Source organism: Monodon monoceros, unplaced genomic scaffold, assembly GCF_005190385.1.
Source record: "Monodon monoceros isolate NGI ecotype Baffin Bay Population unplaced genomic scaffold, NGI_Narwhal_1 Super_Scaffold_12, whole genome shotgun sequence".
NCBI classification, from domain to species: Eukaryota; Metazoa; Chordata; class Mammalia; order Artiodactyla; family Monodontidae; genus Monodon; species Monodon monoceros.
In genome coordinates, this window is record NW_021703768.1 from 89,159,969 (window position 1) to 89,182,032 (window position 22,064).

The 22,064-nt window shown below is 34.8% G+C and overlaps 1 protein-coding gene across 4 annotated transcripts in view; it reads left to right on the forward strand.

The window, feature by feature from the left end:
• Window positions 1–22,064, forward strand: part of FER (FER tyrosine kinase) — a 466,661-nt gene that overhangs the window by 148,250 nt on the left and 296,347 nt on the right. For 3 of the 4 annotated variants that reach the window (XM_029216683.1, XM_029216684.1, XM_029216685.1), the window contains 2 exons: window positions 5,438–5,560; window positions 17,608–17,797. In XM_029216683.1, the coding sequence (XP_029072516.1) occupies window positions 5,438–5,560; window positions 17,608–17,797 (313 nt within the window). Of the gene's footprint in view, window positions 1–1,210; window positions 1,344–5,437; window positions 5,561–17,607; window positions 17,798–22,064 lie in introns of all 4 variants that reach the window. The other variant, XM_029216686.1, reaches the window with a different exon arrangement.

Here is a 22,064-nt window from a genome sequence, read left to right on the forward strand (position 1 = left end):
AAGACATGCAAGCTTATGTTAATTTCTCATGGAACCGAAATTCTTCAGATTTCCAAAAAGTTAGAGTTCTTGGAAATGACACTGTTAAAAGGGAAAAACAACTTTTAATTATGAATGGCTCCTCTACTTTCAATGTAGCATTCTTGCAATTTCTTTACTTTACTTGTCCTTAATTAGGAATAATGTATAAATAATATAACCTGTTCTTGAGTTTTATTTAAAATACACTCAATCCTACCTCTGCCTTGGGAGCAATGTTAACTTTTGCATCCAATGTTAACAAAATATTCTTTAAAAAAATAGAAGACAATTTTTTTTTTCTTTTTTTTTGGCTGTGCCATGTGGCCTGTGGGATTGTAGTTCCCCGACCAGGGATCGAACCTGGGCCCTCTGCAGTGAAAGCACGGGGTCCTAACCACTGGACCGCCAGGGAATTCCCTAGAAGACAATATTTAAAGTTACTTTTTGAAAAATATTTTTTACGAAACTAGTAAAATTGGTTAATAATATACAGTTACATTTATAGGGAATATACTATGCTTCCAAATCCATGTTAGGAACTTTAAAACTATTCATCATAGTTACAGGAACCCTTTAAATTAAGTATTAATTTCTGTTTTATTAGGGAAGAAAATGGAAGTTTAGAAAAGCCAAGTAAATATTGAACATGAAGGTGTCTGCTTCTAGACCTGTTGTCTGTTATACCAGAGTAAGGTGCTTTACAAAATGCAGTAGAGGTGTAGAGTTATAAACACAAATAATTCTCTTAATCTGATGTAGAAAGGTAAAGTGATTAGCTTGATGATAAAATGTTTGCATGAAAGGAGTCAGCCCTGTACTAATGACATCTATATACAGAGAACTAAAGCTTCCCTCACTGCACCACTGCAGTAGGGGTTCATATATCAGTTTAGCCCATATGGTGGGTGAAAATCATAAATTGTGCTGTTCCCACATTGAGGTAGCTCTTTGGTTTCACACTCTAGATAATTGAGAATGATTGGAATCAGGAGAGCCTTGGGAGTTATTAGGGAATTGCAGAGAAAAGCTTAATGTGTGAACTCATGAGAAAAACAAGACATAGAGAACTGAGTTGAGCACATACTTGCAGAGTGTGCAAGACACTGTGCTAAGTGTAAGGGATGTGCTGTGAAGAGTAAGCCATGGTGCCTGTATCTTACAGTTTGGTGGGACTATGTATTTATTTCAGGATGGAGCAGAGAATATGGTACAGTGAGAAGAATTGAGAAGAAACTAGGGAAAGAAACAGTAATAGTCAAAGAGAGGAAAGAAGAAGAAGAGAGGGTTGGAAGAAAAAAGGTCGATGTCTCTTCTACTAGAATGTAAGTTTCCTGAAGCCAAACTTGTTTATTGTTGTATCCCTAGTGTCTAGGAGCATGCCTGACACAAGGCATGCTCTTAGTAAACACCTGTTTAGATGAATGAAGGAAGAATTGAGAAGAGAGGTGAATGGAAAATTGAGCAGGAAGAAAAGAAGAGAATAGAGAAAGGTATAGGAGAGAGAAGTAAAAGAACAGAGGAGAGGAAAGTGATAAAGAGAGGGAAAGAGCTTTCTACCAAATTCAGCTTTGATGCAACATGGCCAAGGCAGTGGTGAGAAGCTTGTCTTTATTACCTCTAGACTGGGGTTGGGATGGGTACAGAGGTAGGGTCCTGTGTTCCAGACTTTCATGCTGATTAAATGAGATTATATATAGGGCAGAGTTTTATAAAGAGCAAAGCATTATGTGCGAGTGTTATTTACTTATGTATTTATAGTTGTTAATAAGTAGCTTGAAGCCAGAAGTTGTAGGTTTCTTGAGAATGACCTCTAATTTTAATACAGTAATGCTTTCTGTGTCTAGTAGTCAGGATATGAACTATTCTACAAAACTGAATTTTCCTGATAATCAAAGCTTATATTGTCATCAAATTCAACAAAATAATTTTACCAGATTTGATGTATGTCTCTTGTAAATATATATATATTCTTAAAAAAATACCTATCTAATTTAACCTTTCCCTTATGATTCTGGATCATTATTATAAGCATCACTGATTATGTTTTGCTATAATATATTACTGCCCTCAGAAACCTGTTGAGATTTATTATGTTGCTTAACTCTTAACATAGATGAAGTAATCTGGATTACTGTTTTTTGAGTTCTTCTGATTATGTCTCATGGGTTTTCTGTCTCTTCTGTCTCTATTACCTATTATTTAATAGTTTAAAAATCAAATTAATTTTTGTTATAAGAGATTTAACTAATATAGATAAATATAGAGTAAAATACAAGAGGCTTTTTTGTCCTTAAATCACTCTCTATTCCAATCCCAAACCCCTCAGAGTGATGATGAAAGTTTGGTTTGTAGTAACCTGTTTTTTCTCCACACATAAATACATACATAGTGTATTAATCTGCTATGGCTGCCATGATAAAATACCATGAATGGGTGGATTAATCAACAGCATTTACTTCTCATTGTTCTGGATGTTAGAAGTTCCAGCTCAAGGTGCTGGCCAGTTTGGCTCCTGGTGAAATTATTTTCCTGGGTGTAGACTGCTGCCTTCTTGTGTACTCACATGACCTATTCTTTGTCTGGGATTGGAGAGAGAGACAGCATGAGCGAACCCTCTGGTGTCTCGTCTAAGGACACTAATCCCATCATGAAGGCTCCACCCTCACAAACTCATCTAACCCTAATTACCTCCCAAAGTCCCTCTCTCCAAATACCATCACTTTGAGGGTTAGGATTTCAACATATGAATTTTGAGGGAATACAATTCAGTCAGTAGCACATATACACATACATTTATTTCAGTATAAATGGAACCATGCTATATGTATTTTTCAGCATCATGCCTTTTAATTTAAGACTTTGCCTTGGAAGAATGTTTTATGTGTGCACCTCATTCTTTTTAGTGACTATATGCTCTGTATCTTAAATGGATTAAAATTTATTCAGCTATTCCCCTGTTGATGAACATTTAAATATTTTTTAGTTTTTTATTTTATAAACAGTGTTATAACAAACATCTTCATATGGACTGATTGTGTGCACTTTGTATTCTGGTAAGACAGATTTTTAGATGGTCAAAGAATATTCTAATTTGAAGTTTGAGAGACAATTCCAAGTTGACCACTAAAAAATTTGTGCTAGTTTTGTCACATCAATAGGGTATGTGTCTTCCTTCCTTCCTCCCTCCCTCTCTCCCTCCTTCCCTATATTTTGAGTTGTTCTGATTATGTCTCATAGTTTTTCTACCTCTTCTATCTCTATTACATATTATTTAATAGTTTAAAAATCATATTCATTTTTGTTATGAGATTTAAATAATATAGATAAATATAGAGTAAAATATGAGAGGCTTTTTTGTCCTTAAATCACCCCCTATTCCAATCCTATACCCCTTCCATCCTTCCTATATCTTCCTTCCTTCCCTCCTTCCTTCCTTCCTTCCTTCCTTTTTCTTTCTTTCTACAATATTGAGAATACTGAATATTATCACTTTTTCATGCTTGTCAATTTTAGTAGGTGAAAAATAACTTACTATTCATTTAATTTGCAGGGTTTTTTTTTTGTGGTTCAGGTTGTAAATATTTCCGTGTGCTTACTGGTCATTTGAATTTTTCTTGATGAACTTCCTGTTGTGTTTTTTGTCCATTTTCATAGTAGGTTGACTTTTTTCTAAGAGTTTTTCTACATGAGCTTTTGCTTGTAATTCCCAATGCAAATATTTCTTCGAAGTTTGACTTTTACTTTTGACTTTATTTATCATCTCTTTAACTTTAAATAAATTCAAATATTCATATACTTGGGTTATTTAATATTTTGTATATTTTGGGTTTCATGTCTCGCTTTAAAAAGCTGAAGATAAAAATTTTAATGTGATATGATAGCTGTGTACATATATTTTATGATTATAGAAATTTTATTTTTCCTTTTTGTAGTTGAACTATAGTTGATTTAAAATACTGTGTTAATTTCAGGTGTTCAGGAAAGTGATTCAGTTATATATATATATATATATATATATATATATATATATTCTTTTTCAGATTCTTTTCCATTATAGGTTATTAAAGGATATTGAATATAGTTTCCTGTGCCATACAGTAAATCCTTGTTGCTTATCTATTTTATATATAGTGGTGTATATCTGTTAATCCCATACTTCTAATTTATTCCTTCCCTCCCTTTCACCTTTGATAACCATAAATTTGTTTTCCATGTCTGTGAGTCTGTTTCTGTTTTGTAAATAAGTTAATTTGTATTTTCTAGATTCCAGCTGTGTGTGTTTTCGTGGTAGAAATATTTCTATTCAGGACCAAATGCATTTTATGTGACCAAAAATTGTCTGGTCTATGGGTACATATTAATTTTACGTATTTAATTGTACTAAAATCTATATATTAATAAAAAATACCTCTATTGTAATATGTGACAACAGAAATAGTTTATATTAAATTACCATGTGACTGAGCCTTACTTTCTTTTCTTTAAAATAAGGATAACAGTATCTATCTCATACGTTGTTGTGAGAACTAAATGAGATAACATATGCAAATAATACTAGATGTTATTTACTCAGATGCCTCCTAAGTACCATTCATTGTTTATACATTAGTGTATTTGGTCTTCAAAACAATGCTCTGAAGCAGGTATTACAGTACCCAAAATACTAATGAGAAAATAGATCCAATGAGCTTAAGCAAGTTGCCCAGGATCTCAGATAAAAAGTGGCAAAGCCAGATTCTAAATACATGTTATTCTGAAAACAAAAATCGTGTTTTTTTCACTATATACTCTTGCTGGGAGTTGACAGGTATTTTTTACTTTAGTCCTTTTCTCTTTCTCTGTTTTCAGTTTCTCTTTCTCTTTTGCTGTTTGATGAATAAGACTCCCTAAAACAGACTGTCCAAGAGTACTCACTGTGATTATTGAAATGTTCTTTTCTCTGTCCAAAGAGGTAGCCATTAGCCACATGTGTCTGTTGAGTGCTTGAAGTGTGGCTGATGGAACTGAAGAACTGAAATTTTACTCTTAATTAATTAATTAATTTAATTTATATATGCATTAACTTTTTTTTAACATCTTTATTGGAGTATAATTGCTTTACAATGGTGTGTTAGTTTCTGCTGTATAACAAAGTGAGTCACCTATACCTATACATATATCCCCATATCTCCTCCCTCTTGCGTCTCCCTCCCATCCTCCCTATCCCACCCCTCTAGGTGGTCACAAAGCACCGAGCTGATCTCCCTGTGCTATGCGGCTGCTTCCCACTAGCTATTTTACATTTGGTAGTGTAAAATTACATGCGACTACTGTTTTGGACATTGCAACCTTAGATATATGAATCCCTTTTTTTTTGTATGTATAAAGTGAGTGTAATTAATGTATTGATTGATAATGAGGAAACTGTTCATTCTAGGTTGAAAACTTTAGCAGAGGAACTTATACAGACACAGCAGATGCTTTTAAATAAGGAGGAAGCTGTCCTGGAGTTAGAGAAGAGGATTGAGGAATCTTCTAAGACTTATGAAAAGAAGTCTGAGTGAGTAAAACAAAAATAATTTGAAGGAAGAAAGTTTAATTGATGTAATTTTACAGAAGTACTTCAGTTACATGGAATTATGGATGTGTAATTTCTAGAAGCTGAAATTTCATATTAAGTATAAAACTGTGTATGGTTGAATTACTTTCTTGGACTCTAGAAGAGTGATTTTGTGTTTTTATCAATATAGTGTATTGATCATATGTCTCAATGTTTTAATGGTTTGACTTATTTTCTGAAAAACCCTGTTAAAACCTGTCTTTACTCCCCCTCATCAAAGTCTACCAGATTCACTGTGACTTCCTTGTTAAGAAAGTGACAGACCAGTATTATCTAGAAACTGGTTTAGATGTTAGAAGGAAGCAAATAAACTTACTAAAAAAGAGCAGTCTGTTTCACCTATAAAAATCCTTCTGATATTTGCTGTGCTGTTTTTGTCTTACTGTTGTTTTTCTTGCTGATTTCTGGATCTGTAAATATTTTCATGGATCCTCTGACATAACTTGTTTTTCTATACTCTTGTTTTTACTGATTTCAATAATTATGTTTTCTACTGTATTAAGGTTTAAATTTTGATCTAAAATTTAAAATTTCTAATCTGACCTTGGTCATTGTTTGCATCTCTAACAGGGGTTACTGGTATGGTTTCTCTAATCCTAGACTAGAATATATAAATTTCTTGCTATCATACTTTCCCAATTGGTGTGATTTGTCAAGACTTTCAAGGATTGTGATGTGTAGCATTTGTCTGGTCTATACTTGCTCTTACTTTCTATACAACTTTTCAAATATTTTCTACTTCTCTCAAATTTCTGATCCTGTTATATACCCCATCATAGTCAGCAGATGGACCTCTCCTACATTATAGAAAAAATTAGAATCATTAGGTGGCAAGTACCTTATTTTGTAGATATTTTAGATATCTAAATGCACCACGTTTGTACCCATTCTCTTTCCTTACTTCCATAGAGGATCTGTTCCTTTTCCTGTCTATTTCTTGTGCCTATTTTTATATCTCATCATCTCTTACTTTCCCAGAAATTTTACATTGTCTTATATATTATGTTCACCTTTTCTTCTCAACTGTGTCCTGTGCTCACTTTTTAAATATTCTTAGGTTTTGACTCCTGAAAATAATCTCTACCTTTCTTACCACCCTAGATAACCTGTCATTAATCTTCATCTTTTTCCTCAATTACTGTCTTTGCTTTCTGTTTTCTTAGTCAAACTTGTTCTAAGAGTGCTAATGAACACTCATTTCCTCAAGTCTCACTTAGTAATTAACCCACAGATATCTGGCTTCTGCCCTGTCACTGTTGAAATAGGTAGATATCTATAAGATCATCAATGACCTTTATATTGCTAAATTTAGCAATGATCTTACTTGACCTCCTCACAGTATCTTTGTTGACTTCATTTCCCTTGGCCTTTGGGACCAAGGTGACAGATCTTGCTTCTCTCTTTCTGGCCACTCCTTTGTAAATTCATCCTCCCCACTCAGCCAGAATATTTTGGAGTTACCCAAGGCATGGCCCTAGGCTATGTCATTCCCCTCTCTGTACTCTGTCTCTAGGTGATCCCCTGAAGATGACTCATGTATATTACTCTCGCTCAGATTTCCTCTCTGAACTCTATGGCCGTGTAATCAGTTGCCTACTTGACATGCCTCCTTGGATGCCTTAGAAGTACACTAAATCTCTCATATCTAAGGCTGAATTAAAAATCCCCTCAAGGGCTTCCCTGGTGGCCCAGTGGTTGAGAGTCTGCCTGCCGATGCAGGAGACACGGGTTCGTGCCCTGGTCCGGGAAGATCCCACATGCCGCGGAGCGGTTAGGCCCATGAGCCATGGCCGCTGAGCCTGGGCGTCTGGAGCCTGTGCTCCGCAACGGGAGAGGCCACAACAGTGAGAGGCCCGCGTACCGCCAAAAAAAAAAAAAAAAAAAAAAAAAAATCCCCTTAATATAACCCAACCCAACGCAACCTAGTTCACTCTTAGTATTTTTTAAAATTTCAGTGAATGGCAACACCATCTATCCTATTTTACAACTCAGGATATTAGGAGCCTACTTCTCCCACTTATACTATGGCTTTTATTACAACTTGGTGTTAAATGTCATATTGAAATTGATGAGCCTTTTAAAGGCGAGAACAGGGAAATTTAAGTTACTCTGCATATTCCTTTAATAAATCTGGAAATTTTCAGTATTGCATCAACAGAAGATTCTACTGGGATTATAAAAATAAAATTTATCAACCATTGCACGTATAAAGTTAAAAAAATTATCTTTTGTTTTTCTCTATTTGCTAGTAAATCTCTTCAGATGACCAAGCAGTTGTACGTTTTACAGTTTTGTACATGTGCGCATTGTAAATGACTCCTGTTTTATAATTTAGCAGATATAAAGAAATACAGTTGGTTAGCTGACCCTCTCACCAGCATGTCTGAGTTGCTGGGGGAGGCAATCTTTAAGTGTTGTCTTATCCTGGAAGTTGTAGATTCTTTGATTTTTTTGGTATGTTCTCTTGACTCACATCTTCGATTCTCTCTTCATCTACATAATCAGTGTGATCCACATTCCCCCACCTACTTGTATTTATCAGAAGATGAGAATGGGCATAGAGGAGAGGAAGCTTAAAGGGTGGTGGACATATGGAAAATAATATCTCTTGAGTTTGTACTCTGTTCCACATACTATGCTAGATGTTTTATATATGTTAATTCACTGAACGTTATCTTCACTATGCTCCCTGTGTAATTACCTGGATTTTACCTTTAAGACTTAGAGAATTTAGATAACTTACTTAGAATCACATACCCAGTAAGTGATAGAAAATGCATGAGTTCCTGACTCCAAGGTTTCTGTCTGTTTGATCACAGTAATTGCTTGATCTTACGATTTTAACAGTGTTCTTAGGAGAATAAATTAGACGGGATAAGTATGTCAAGCAGTTCAGGGAATGAGTCCTGTTTAACCCAAGTTCTGTCACCCCTTTGTTATTAATGGAGTTTTTATTGTTAGCTTCAGGGTATAATCTTGAAAATGTTAAGCATATTTATATAACTAAGTAGTCATTTTGAAATCTCATTAATTTAGACATTGGTGGGGTTGAAGTTTGTCTTTGAATCATATGTTAAAATATTTTGCTAAACAAATAGTCTGAAAGGGATTCTAGGGTAAATGTTTGCATTTCATTTTCTTAATATTTCTTAAACATTTCCATTTTTTGTGTGTATATGTAAATATATATGTCTACATATATTTATTTAAATATATGATTAAAAGCAATTTTTATCTAGTTTCAAAAATAGATTTATTTTTACTCTGCAGACATTTATAGCTTCATATACCGTGTTAGTTAAAAGTAATAAAACAGGGACTTGCCTGGTGGCGCAGTGGTTAAGAATCCCCCTGCCAATGCATGGGACACGGGTTCTATTCCTAGTCTGGGAAGATCCCACATGATGCGGAGCAACTAAACCCATGCACCACAACTACTGAGCCTGTGCTCTAGAGCCCACGAGTCACAACTACTGAGCCCACGTGCCACAACTACTGAAGCCCGCGCACATAGAGCCCGTGCTCTTCAACAAGAGAAGCCACTGCAATGAGAAGCCTGTGCACTGCAGTGGAGGGTAGCCCCCACTTGCTGCAACTAGAGAAAGTCCGCGTGCAGCAACGAAGACCCAACGCTGCCAAGAATAAATAAATAAATAAATAAAAAATGAAAGTAACAAAACAATAAAACAAAACTACATTTTTTCCAAATACTAAAAATATCCTATATTAGATAATTTACATTCTTAAATTATTTCTAAATTAATGGAATTATGTGAATGTTTACTTAATAGAAATAGCATTTGTGTTCCTGTGAAAATATAACATATGAGGGACTAATGTTAAAACCTTTAAATTTGGGTTTAACATAAATTTCTCCAAAACATCTTATAATAACAGTGAAAAAATAAACGATATGAGAAATCATTTGATAGCTTTGAGTCCTATAATTGAATAATATAAAGTGAAAAATGAACTTAAAGAATGGTTTTTATGTGACATTAAATTCACACTAAGAAACACAGAGTTTTAGCTTATATGAATGATGCAGGTCTCAGTTGAAGTACAGCTATTGCAAAATTTTATTTAAAAAATAGGGTGGGGCTTCCCTGGTGGCGCAGTGGTTGAGAGTCCGCCTGCCGATGCAGGGGACGCGGGTTCGTGCCCCGGTCCGGGAAGATCCCACATGCCGCGGAGCGGCTGGGCCCGTGAGCCATGGCCGCTGAGCCTGCGCGTCCGGAGCCTGTGCTCCGCAACGGGAGAGGCCACAACAGTGAGAGGCCTGCGTACCGCAAAAAAAAAAGGGGTGGGTGAAAGGAATAAAATCAACCATTTGAAATGGTATAATTTTAATAGAACACAAAGCGTCACTCTAGTATACATATCTTTGCTCAGTACTTCCAACACATTTTTATTCAAATTGAAATAATACCCATCTTCTCCTGATCTATGATCCTTGACTACTGTAATAGAAAATAGTTTATGGGAAAATATACCAAGCAAATGTCATTTATGACTCATTGGCATAAAGAGCTGGTAATGTTACTATTGGTTTTAATGCTTAGTTTGATTTACAAAAAGTGAATGATTATTCAGTTTTGTATTATGCTGTACCATTATCACCCAGTACTTAAAAATACTTTGTACATTATAAAATCATAACTCTTAGAGCCATGCAAAATCTTAAGAGATCACTTGATTCAACCTCCTTGTCTTTCAAATTATGTGACATCTGAGGGCCAGAAATTTTAAGAGACTTGCAAAGATTCACATCTGGCTTGTAGTGAAGGTAATACTTGAACCATCTGGAGTATTGTTCTGGTTTGCAAACTCAGGTACCTTTTATTTTTGTCTCAGAATTTTTAGATTATATCCACTAGGTGCTATGAATACAGTGAAAGGTTAAGACACATATGGTCACATGTCTCATGAAGCTTACACTTTTGTAGAGTAGACCAGTACAAAACAGAACATTAACAATTGTGATAATTGCTGTGAAACAAGGAGTTCAGATAGAAGAATAACAGAGGAGTACCCACTTAAGATAGGTGGTCAGGGGTCTTGTAGGAAATGGCAGTTTTGCTGAGACCTGAAGGACAGAAAGTGCCCTCCAAGTGAAGAATGCATGGAAAGAGTAGTCAGAAATAGGGAGTAAATAGCACCTGCATAAGTCCTGATCCCTTCAATGTTTTAAATTTATTTATAGCTTCTTGTGCATCTTGTATTATACAATCATGCATTTATTATAATTTTCTTCTTCTTGAAATATTTATAGCTTTTTTGCTCAATGGTGTTATAAGCATATAAAATAATTATAGTGTGTTACATAGTGATTATATAACAGTATTGTTTAAAAAGTAATTATTGAACAAAAGCAAGATGTTAATACATTTAGTAGGTCCTTGTTGATTATCTATTTTATATATAGTAGTGTGTATATGTTAATCTCAAACTCCTAATTTATCCCTCCCCTCCACCCTTCTCCTTTGGTAATCATAAGTTTGTTTTCTAAGTCTGTGAGTCTATTTCTGTTTTGTAAATAAGTTCATTTGTATCACTTTTTTAGATTCCAGATATAAGTGATATTATATGATATTTGTCTTTGACTTACTTCACTTAGTATGATAATCTCTAGGTCCATCCAAATTGCTGCAAATGGCATTATTTCATTCTTTTTTATGGCTGAGTGATATTCCCTTTTATGTATTTCCTAATTCTTGGTGTTAGGATAGTGTCTCAGAATGTCTAAGTGATTGCTGATATGACATAATAGATATTTAGAACTCCTGAAGAAGAATTAAAAAGGCCTATTTCTAAAACAGATTATTTAGAAACCCAAGGTATATGAGATGATAGAAACCTCACGTTACCACAGGAAGCAGCAGTGAAACTTTTTTGTTTTGGCCGTGCTGTGCGGCCTGTGGGATCTCAATTCCCCGACCAGTGATTGAACCTGGGCCCCGGCATGGGTGAAAGCACTAAACCCTAACCACTAGACCGCCAGGGAACAACCACTGATACATATTTTTAAATTAAATTTTAATGGAGATAATTACAGATTGGCATGTAGTTGTAAGAATTAATACAGAGAGATCCCATAAACCTTTTCAGTTCCCCTTAATGGTAGCATCTTGCAAAACTATAATATAATATCATAATCCGATATTAACATTGATACAGGCATGGTTTGGAACATTTTCATCACTGCAAGGATCCCCCATTTTGTACTTTTATAGCTACGCTGCCTTCTATCTCCCACCCCCTCCTTAACACCAGTTAAGGGCAACCAGTAATCTATTTTCCATTTCTATAATTTTGTCTTCCCAAGAATGTTATATAAAATGGAATCATAATGTATGTAACCTTTTGAGATTGTCTTTTTACATTTATTATAATTCTCTGGAGATTCATCCAGGTACTTTCATTCCTTTTTACTCTTATGTAGTATTCCATAGCATGTGTATTAGTTTCCTAGGACTGCCATTTTGAAGTACCACAAACTGGGCAGCTTAAAAAAAGATATAAATTTATTCTATGACAGTTCTGGAGGCCAAAAGTCTGAAGTAAGGTCTTGGCAGGCTGGTTTCTTCTGGGCTCTAAGGGAGATTCGGTTCCATGCCTTTGTCCTAGCTTCTGCTGATGGCCGGCAGTTCTAGACATTCCTAGGTTTATAGAAGCATCACTCCAATCTCCGCCTCCATCTTCATATAGTGTTCTGCCTGTGTGGTCTCTTTTCTGTATCCAGATTTTCTTCTTCTTACAAGGACATCAGTCATGGATTAAGGGTCCAACCACTCCAGTATGACCTCATCTTAACTAATTACATCTGCAACAACCCTGTTTCCAAAACGGCCACATTCTGAGGTTCCTGGGGTTAGGATTTGAACATATCTTTTTAGAGGACACAATTCAACTCATGACTGTATAGATATACCATAATTTGATCATTCACCCTGTGAAGAATATCTGGTTTGTTTCTGTCTCCATATAGCTTTCTTTTTACTGTTTCCATATAGTTTTGCCTTGTACAGAATGTCATATAATTAGAATCATACATTATGTAGCCTTTTCAGATTGGCTTCTATCACTTAGTAATGTACATTTAAGGTTCCTCCATGTCTTTTTGTGGGCTGGTAGCTTGTTTCTTTTGAGCAGTGAAAAGTATTCCATTGTCCAGATATACCACAGTTTATGCATTCATCTGCTGAAGGACGTATTGGTTGCTTCCCAGTTGTGGCAGTTTTGAATAAAGCTGTTGTAAACATTCATGTGTGGGCTTTTATGTGGACATAAGTTTTTGACTCCTTTGGCTAAATACCAAGGAGTATGATTGCTGGATCATATGGTAAGAGTATGTTTAGTTTTGTAATAAACTACCAAACTGTCTTCCAAAGTGACTATACCATTTTGCATTTCCACCAGTAATGAATGAGAGTTCTTGTTGCTTCACATCCTCACCAGCATTTGGTGTTGTCAATGTCCTGGAGTTTGGCCATTCTCATAAATGTATGATGCTATCTCATTGTTCTTTTAATTTGCATTTTTCTGATGGCATATGATGTGGAGCATTTTTTCATATGCTTATTTGCCATCTGTATATCTTCTTCAGTAAGGTATCTGTTAAGGTCTTTGGCCCATTTTTTAATCAGTTTGTTTTCTTGTTGTTGACATTTAAGAGATCTTTGTATATTTTGGATAACAGTCCTGTATCAGATGTGTCTTTTGTAAATCTTTTCTCCTAGTCTATGGATCTCCTTCTTTTTTTTTTAAAGCAATTTTTAAAAATTGAAGTATAGTTGATTTACAATGTTGTGTTAATTTCTGCTGTACTGCAAAGTGATTCAGTTATACATATATATTCATTCTTTTCAAAAAATATTCTTTTCCATTATGGCTTATCACAGGGTATTGAATATAGTTCTCTGTGCTATACAGTAGGACCTTGTTGTTTACCCATTCTATATATAAAAGCTTACATCTGCTAACCCCAAACTCCCCCTCCATCCCTCCCCCAACCCCCCTCCCCCTGGACAACCACCAGTCTGTTTTCTATTTCTGTGATTCTGTTTCTGTTTCATAGATAGGTTCATTTGTGTCATATTTTAGATTCCACATATAAGTGATATCATATGGTATTTCTCTTTCTGACTTCACTTAGTATGATAATCTCTAGTTGCATCCATGTTGCTGCAAATGGCATTATTCCATTCTTTTTTTATGGCCGAGTAGTATTCCATTATTTTTACGTACCACTTCTTATTTATCCATTCATCTTTCGATGGACCTTTATGTTGTTTCCATGACTTGGCTATTGTGAACAGTGCTGTTATGAACATAGGGGTGCATGTATCTTTTTGAATTACAGTTTTGTCTGGATATATGCCCAGGAGTGGGATTGCTGGATCATATGGTTTTGAATTTGAATTGGGTTGTTTGTTTTTTTTGTTGTTGAGTTGTATGAGCTGCTTATATATTTTGGAAATTCAGCCCTTGTAGGTTGCATTGTTTGCAAATATTTTCTCCCATTCTGTAGGTTGTCTTTTTGTTTTGTTTATGGTTTCCTTTGCTGTGCAAAAGCTTGTAAGTTTGATTAAGTCTCCTTTGTTTATTTTTGTTTTTATTTCTGTTGCCTTGGGAGACTAACATAAGAAAACATTGGTATGATTTACGTCAGAGAATGTTTTGCCTATGATCTCTTCTAGGTGTTTTATGGTGTCTTGTCTTACATTTAAGTCTTTAAGCCATTTTGAGTCTATTTTTGTGTATGGTGAGACGGTGTGTTCTAACGTTGATTTACGTGCAGCTGTCCAACTTTCCAGGACCACTTCCTGAAGAGACTGTCTTTCCCAATTGTCTTTTATGTATTAGTAACTTACTTTCAGTAGTGCATGGCACAGTTCATTAAGATATTAATACACTTTATTATGTTGAGGTAAGTTCCCTCTACACCTACTTTCTGGAGGGTTTTTAACACAGCCAACATCGTTCTCAATGGTGAAAAACTGAAACCATTTCCTCTAAGATCAGGAACAAGACAAGGTTGTCCACTCTCACCACTGTTATTCAACATAGTTTTGGAAGTTTTAGCCACAGCGATCAGAGAAGAAAAATAAATAGCAGGAATACAAATTGGAAAAGAAGAAGTAAAGCTTTCATTGTTTGCAGATGACATGATACTATACATAGAGAATCCTAAAGATGGTACCAGAAAACTACTACAGCTAATAAATTAATTTGGTAATGTAGCAGGATACCAAATTAATGCAAAGAAATCTCTTGCCTTCCTATACACTAATGATGAAAAATCTGAAAGAGAAATTAAGGAAACACTCCCATTTACCATTGCAACAAAAAGAATAAAATACCTAGGAATAAACGTACCTAAGGAGACAAAAGACCTGTATGCAGAAAACTATAAGACACTGATGAAGGAAATTAAAGATGGTACAAACAAATGGAGAGATATACCATGTTCTTGGATGCAAGAATCAATATTGTGAAAATGACTATACTACCCAAAGCAATCTACAGATTCAATTCAATCCCTATCAAAGCACCAATGGCATTTTTCACAGAACTAGAACAAAAAATTGCCCAATTTGTATGGAAACACAAGAGACCCTGAATAGCCAAAGCAATCTTGAGAGAGAAAAATGGAGCTGGAGGAAGCAGGCTCCCTGACTTCAGACTATACTACAAAGCTACAGTAATCAAGACAGTATAGTACTGACACAAAAACAGAAAGATCAATGGAACAGGATAGAAAGCCCAGAGATAAACCCATGCACATATGGTCACCTTATCTTTGATAAAGGAGGCAAGAATATACAATGGAGAAAAGACAGCCTCTTCAATAAGTTGTGCTACATGTAAAAGAATTAAATTAGAACACTCCCTAACACCATACACAAGAATAAACTCAAAATGGATTAAACACCTAAACGCAAGGCCAGACATTATCAAACTCTTAGAGGAAAACATAGGCAGAACACTCTATGCCATAAATCACAGCAAGATCCTTTTTGACCCACCTCCTAGAGTAATGGAAATAAAAACAAAAATAAACAAATGGGGCCTAATGAAACTTAAAACTTTTGCACAGCAAAGAAAACCATAAACAAGACGAAAAGACAACCCTCAGAATGGGAGAAAATATTTGCAAATGAAGCAACTGACAAATGATTCATCTCCAAAATTTACAAGCAGCTCATGCATCTCAATATCTAAAAAGCAAACAACCCAATCCAAATATGGGCAGAAGACCTAAATAGACATTTCTCCAAAGAAGAGATACAGACTGCCAACAACACATGAAAGGATGCTCAACATCACTAATCATCAGAGAAATGCAAATCAAAACTACAATGAGTTATCACCTCACACCAGCCAGAAAGGCCATCATCAAAAAATCTACAAACAATAAGTGCTGGAGAGGGTGTGGAGAAAAGGGAACACTCTTGCACTGTTGGTGGGAATGTAAATTGATACAGCCACTATGGAGAACAGCATGGAGGTTCCTTAAAAAACTAAAAATAGAACTACTATATGACACAGCAATCCACTACTGGGCATATACCCTGAGAAAACCATAATTCAAAAAGAGTCATGTACCACAATATTCATTGCAGCTCTATTTACAGTAGCCAGGACATGGAAGCAACCTAAGTGTCCATCAACAGATGAATGGATAAAGAAGATGTGGCACATATATACAATGTAATACTACTCAGCCATAAAAAGAAAAGAAATTGAGTTATTTGTAGTGAGGTGGATGGACCTAGAGTCTGTCATACAGAGTGAAGTAAGTCAGAAAGAGAAAAACAAATACCATATGCTAACACATATATCTGGAATCTTAAAAAGAAAAAATGGTTCTGAAGAACCTAGGGGAGGACAGGAATAAAGACATAGATGTAGAGAATGGACTTGAGGACACTCGGGGGTGGGGAGTGTAAGCTGGGACGAAGTGAGAGAGTGGCATGGACATATATACACTACCAAATATAAAACAGATAGCTAGTGGGAAGCAGCTGCATAGCACAGGGAGATCAGCTCGGTACTTTGTGAGCACCTAGAGGGAATGGGATAGGGAGGGTGGGAGGGAGACGCAAGAGAGAGGGATATGGGGATATATGTATATGTATAGCTGATTCACTTTGTTATAAAGCAGAAACTAACACACCATTGTAAAGCAATTGTACTGCAATAAAGATGTTAAAAGAAAAAGGTATTAATACACGAAGTATGATAGCATTCCCAGAGATATTCCTCACCGGCACTGCCTGTTTTCTTGTGGCTTTAATATGGGTGAATTAATTTGAAATTCCTATTAAGGACAGCCTCCAAGGGCTAAAAGATCACTATAAGGTAACATGTGGCCTGTGTAGTTCTCTAAAGGAGGAATGGGGAAGTCTACTGTCTTTATAATGATGTTATGGGGAAGATTTGGGGACTTACACTCATTCCCTTTGTCCTTATCAGAACATCTTTCCCTAGCTCTAAAAACACACCCCTCACAATGTGCACACAGCTTGGTTCCAGGCTGTCACCTTGAGTTGGTTTATTTTACTCTAGGCACAGATCTGACTTATCTATGTTCCATTTAAGATTTGAAATAAAGTAAGATTCTCCTTCAGTCATATCAATTCAGTTTAGGCTCTACACTTCTGGACCTAAGTGTCTGTACTTTGTGAGGTAGATGGTTTAACTGTAAAATAAAATGAATGCTATATATTGTAATACATTTGAAAGCATCTTGAATTTGGTTTTTGCTTCTAAACATTTCCTTCCATTTTGTTAATGCTAACATTTAATAACTACTGTGATGACTCAAAATCTGTTTAGTTTCATAATTCTTATGATTCTGAATGACTCTTATAAAGAGGAAAATGAAAGAAAATAGGAGCAAAATATACATATATATAGTTTCCTTTAAAGTCTTTATTTCTTTAAGAAGTTGAAATAATTTATATTAATCTGTTCTCTTTTAGTATTGTACTTCTGCTAAGCCAAAAACAGACACTTGAAGAGCTAAAACAGTCAGTCCAGCAGCTGAGATGCACCGAGGCAAAGTTTACAGCACAGAAAGAATTGCTAGAGCAAAAAGTACAAGAAAATGATGGGAAAGAGCCACCTCCAGTAGTAAATTATGAAGAAGATGCGCGATCAGTTACATCTATGGTAAGCCAAAGAGTAATCAAATGAGAAAGTTGAAAGAGTAGTATATAGGTAATAAGTGAATACAAAAAGTAATTCTGGTTGCTATATCAAATTATTACTCTTGTTAATATGCGGGTCCTATTAAACTTGTTTGTAAATGCAAAATAGACTTGTCAGTCACCTCAGGTCACCTGGAGAGCACTTTCAGGAACCACCTGTAGAGTCAAAGGAAAAAGCTCTTCTCTTGCCTTCAAAACTGAAAACAAAGACTGCAGTTGTTTTTATTCCTGGGAGACAGCAGGAAGGTAGGGTGTTATTCTTAAGATAGAAATAAGAAATAAGGAGAAAGATACTTATTAATTTTTTTCTTATGTAAGAACAGTAGAATTTATCTGAGATTGATGATGTGTTTATTGTTTTCACAATACAAAACACTGATTTTTTTTTAAAGATGATTTTTTTCTTATAAATAGCCTTAAACTACAATAAACACATTTAAATCTAGCAACTAGAAATTCAACTTTATTTTATACAGATTTATTAACTGTTTAAGAATGCCTAGTTTAATTACTTTCTCTCTCTCTTCCCCTTCCTTTCTTCCTTCCTTTATCTTATGTTGGTGGTTTCTATCAGGGGGCAGTTTTGCCCCCCAGGGGTCATTTGGCCATGTCTCCAGACATGTTTGGTTTTCACAGCTGGTGGATGCTGTTGCTATCTCGTGGGTAGAGGCCAGTGATGCTACTAAATACCATACAGTGCACGTTACAGCCCATCCCTTCTTACTCACAACAAAAACTTACTCAAACCAAAATATTAATAGTGCCAAGGTTGAAAAAGCCTGAGCTGTATCCTTGGATTTTTCTGTGGGTAACTGTATGCAGTCCGTAAATAGAACTATTATATTATAGTTAATTATGCTATAGGTGATATTTTAGTAATTTTTAGTTTATGTGATTCTAAATAGTACAATTAGATTGTTAAATGGATTCAAATGTCTCCATAGGAAAAAAAGACTGCATTTGAAATGTCCAATTCTAGATAAATCTGGATATGAATAGGAAGTGTTTAAATTATTGTGGTTATTACTATTTTTTATTAATTGAGCCATAGTGATCTATACATTACATTGTGAATTATGGATTATAATTCGTTGCTGTCCTTTACTGTCCTACCAGACAATAAAGATCTTACCATGTAGACCAGGGACCCTACTGGAGTAATTTTCTTGCTTCTTGAGTTTTGATAACTAACATGCATTTTTTTCAGAGGAACTTCTGAAGGTTTATTCTTTTGCTTGGCTTTGAAACCTTAGTTAGTAAATCTTTTGCTCTCTAAGTGTGGTTTATAGTATTTCCTTGTCCCCATGTGGGTGTGGAATTGGTTACTTCATAGCCTTTTTTAGTGGCAGATAGGTTAAAACGGGCTACCTAATTTATTTTAAGTAATTATGTATGCAGATGACTCATGTTGGCATTATTATTATAGAATAAAAGATAGTTTTTCAAGTCACTAAATGATAGCATATCCCCATTTGATAACAGCAGCTAAAAACTAGACTTTGGAATTTAAAATATAACAGTTCATTAATTCTTATTTCATTAAGAACTTGTAATCATTTGGAGTTTTATCTTTCATAATCATTGAAGAAAAACTTTTTCAATAAATGAATAAATAATGTTTTAGAGAGAATGTATAATACAGTTTAAGAGGCTAAACTGCTTTCTGGTACTTTCAAACTTTCTCTTATACCCATTTATTAAATGATAATACCTTATAAATTTTTAGAAAGTGATGTCACATATTGCATTTATCCAGTTTATTTTAAATAGTTGAAATGCTATTTGTTTCTCTACATCTTATCTATTCACTGAAGCAATGACTTTAGTAAGTCTTTAAGGAATTTACAGAGGAATGCTATATGTAGTTTAAAGTAATAAAGTAACATTTTATAAATCAAACAGGACATTCCTCAGATTGATGGCATTTAATGAGTTTTTCAGTATGTTTTATAAAACAAGTAGAAATATTTGCAATTCATAGTTCTTAAAACTAAATAATACTCCCACGTATATCAGTGAAATTTTTGCATAATTCTATCTTTCAGTAATAATTAGAATATAACTTTTCATTTTATTCAAAAACAGTCAAAATATTAAAAGTATAAATGATTTTTTCACCAAATGACTGTTTAAGCATTGTTTTATGAATAACATTACCCAAAAAGCTTGAAATTAATGTAAGCAGTTCCATTGCTTTTTCCTCTTTATAAATTCTATCCTTATAAATGGTGTTTCAACAAGGGAAATTTAGTTGAATATTGGAAGAATTGGAAGAACTAAAAATTAAAGCATAATATCATGGAAAATAGTAAAAACTTGGCCTAAATATTATTTAAGAGTAAGTATTAACTATTTTACATGATCCTAATTAATGGCAGTGTTAACCAAAACTCAGACTCTTTGGTGGTGAATGCTTCTGTGGAAGAGTGCCCTTAAGGAACTGTACTGCTGAGATGGGCCATGGATTGTATGTTCTTATAAAAATTCCAAGGTCATTCAGATGTCAGGGTTAGAATTGTAGTCAGGCTCTTAGATGTACTGATGTTTATTTTGACTTTATAATTCGATGAGAATTAAGGCCCATCTATTAATTTACAGAAATCTAATAATCTGTGGAGACAGGTAATGTAAACATCTTTGTCAGGAAAAGTCATCCTTCTAGTGTTGTCTTTTTTCACCTAAGTCTAATTTTGGCCAAAATACCAAGGATAAAATGATATTGATAAATATTAAGTATTGCACAGTAATTCTCTATTATCTGTGGATAAGTATGTTTCATTTATCCATTCAAGCAATATTTATTGAGCACCTACTATGTGCTGAGCATATTTCTAGATGCTTGTAATATATCAGTGAATAAAACTAATGAAGAATCTCTCTTAGAGTTTACATTCTGTGGTGAATGGCAGTTAATAAATAAGTAAATTATGTATTATATTGGAAGGTGCTAAATGTCAAGGCGTAAAAACAAAGCAGGATAGGGGATTGGGGGTCTAGAGGGTCACAGGTTGGGATACAATTTTAAATGCAAATAAAGATAAGCATCATCGAGAAAGTGACATTTTTTATATAAATAATGTTCTTTTTAATGAAAAAAATGAAATAATAGGTTAATAGTCATCACAAAATCTCTGCATGGTAGGAGTTTTTTTCTTTATCATTTTTCCTAATTTCCAAGATTTTGAAAAACAGCATATGTGGCTTTAATAACTACAAAATAATAAATGTTATTAAATAAACATAATATATTCCTACTGCATAAAATAAGAATAGTAAATAAAATAAAATATCTCATAGTTCTACTTACCATTCAAAGGCACCCACTGATCAATTTTTACATGAGAAAGTGACGTTTGAACAAAATCTTGAACTGGGGAGCTAGTAAACCACTTAATTTCTGGGGAAAGAGCATTCTAGTCAGAGGGTGTATTTATTGCAAAGACTATAAGGCAGGTGCAGGTCTGGACTGTCTAAGGTACAGTAACGAGCTCTGAGTAGAGGGGAAGGTGAGAGTATAGGGAATGAGATTAGAGAAGTAATGGAGAACAGATCTCAGGACCTGTGGAACATAATTAAGGGTTATGGCTTTTCTCTGAATGAAATGGGGAGCCATTGGGTTGGGAGGTTATACCGGAAGATTGACATGCTCTGACTTTTGAATTAAATGGATCACTGTGTTGATAATATGCTTAAGGTTAATAAGGATGGAAGATTGAGGTTGTTACAGCAACCCAGGTGATAGAAGATGACAGTTTGAGCAAGGATGGTATCACAGGAACTAACAGGAAGTGTTTAGCTTATGGATATGTTTTGAAGGTTGAGCCCATGAGATTTCCTGTGGATTAAATGTGGGGTATGAGAGAGAGGAGTCAAGGACAACTTTAAGGTTTTGCGCAGGAGCACTAGAGGAATAGAATTTGTTTCAAGTGCATGGAAAGAGTACACATAGAGCAGCTTTGATGAGGAAGAGCAAGATTTCAGCTTGTTTTTCCAAAAAAGAAAGAAAGAGAGGGAGGGAGGGAGGGAGGAAAGGAAGGAAGGAAGGAAGGAAGGGAGAAAGGAAAGAAAGGAAGGAAGGAAAGAAAGAAAGAAAAAGAAAGAAAAGAGAGAAAAAGAAAGAAAGAAAGAGAGAAAAGAAAAGCAAGGAAGGAAGGAAGAAAGAAAGAGAAGGAAGGAAAGAAAGACAGAAAGAAAGAAGGAAAGAAATAAAAGAAAAGAAAGGAAGGAAG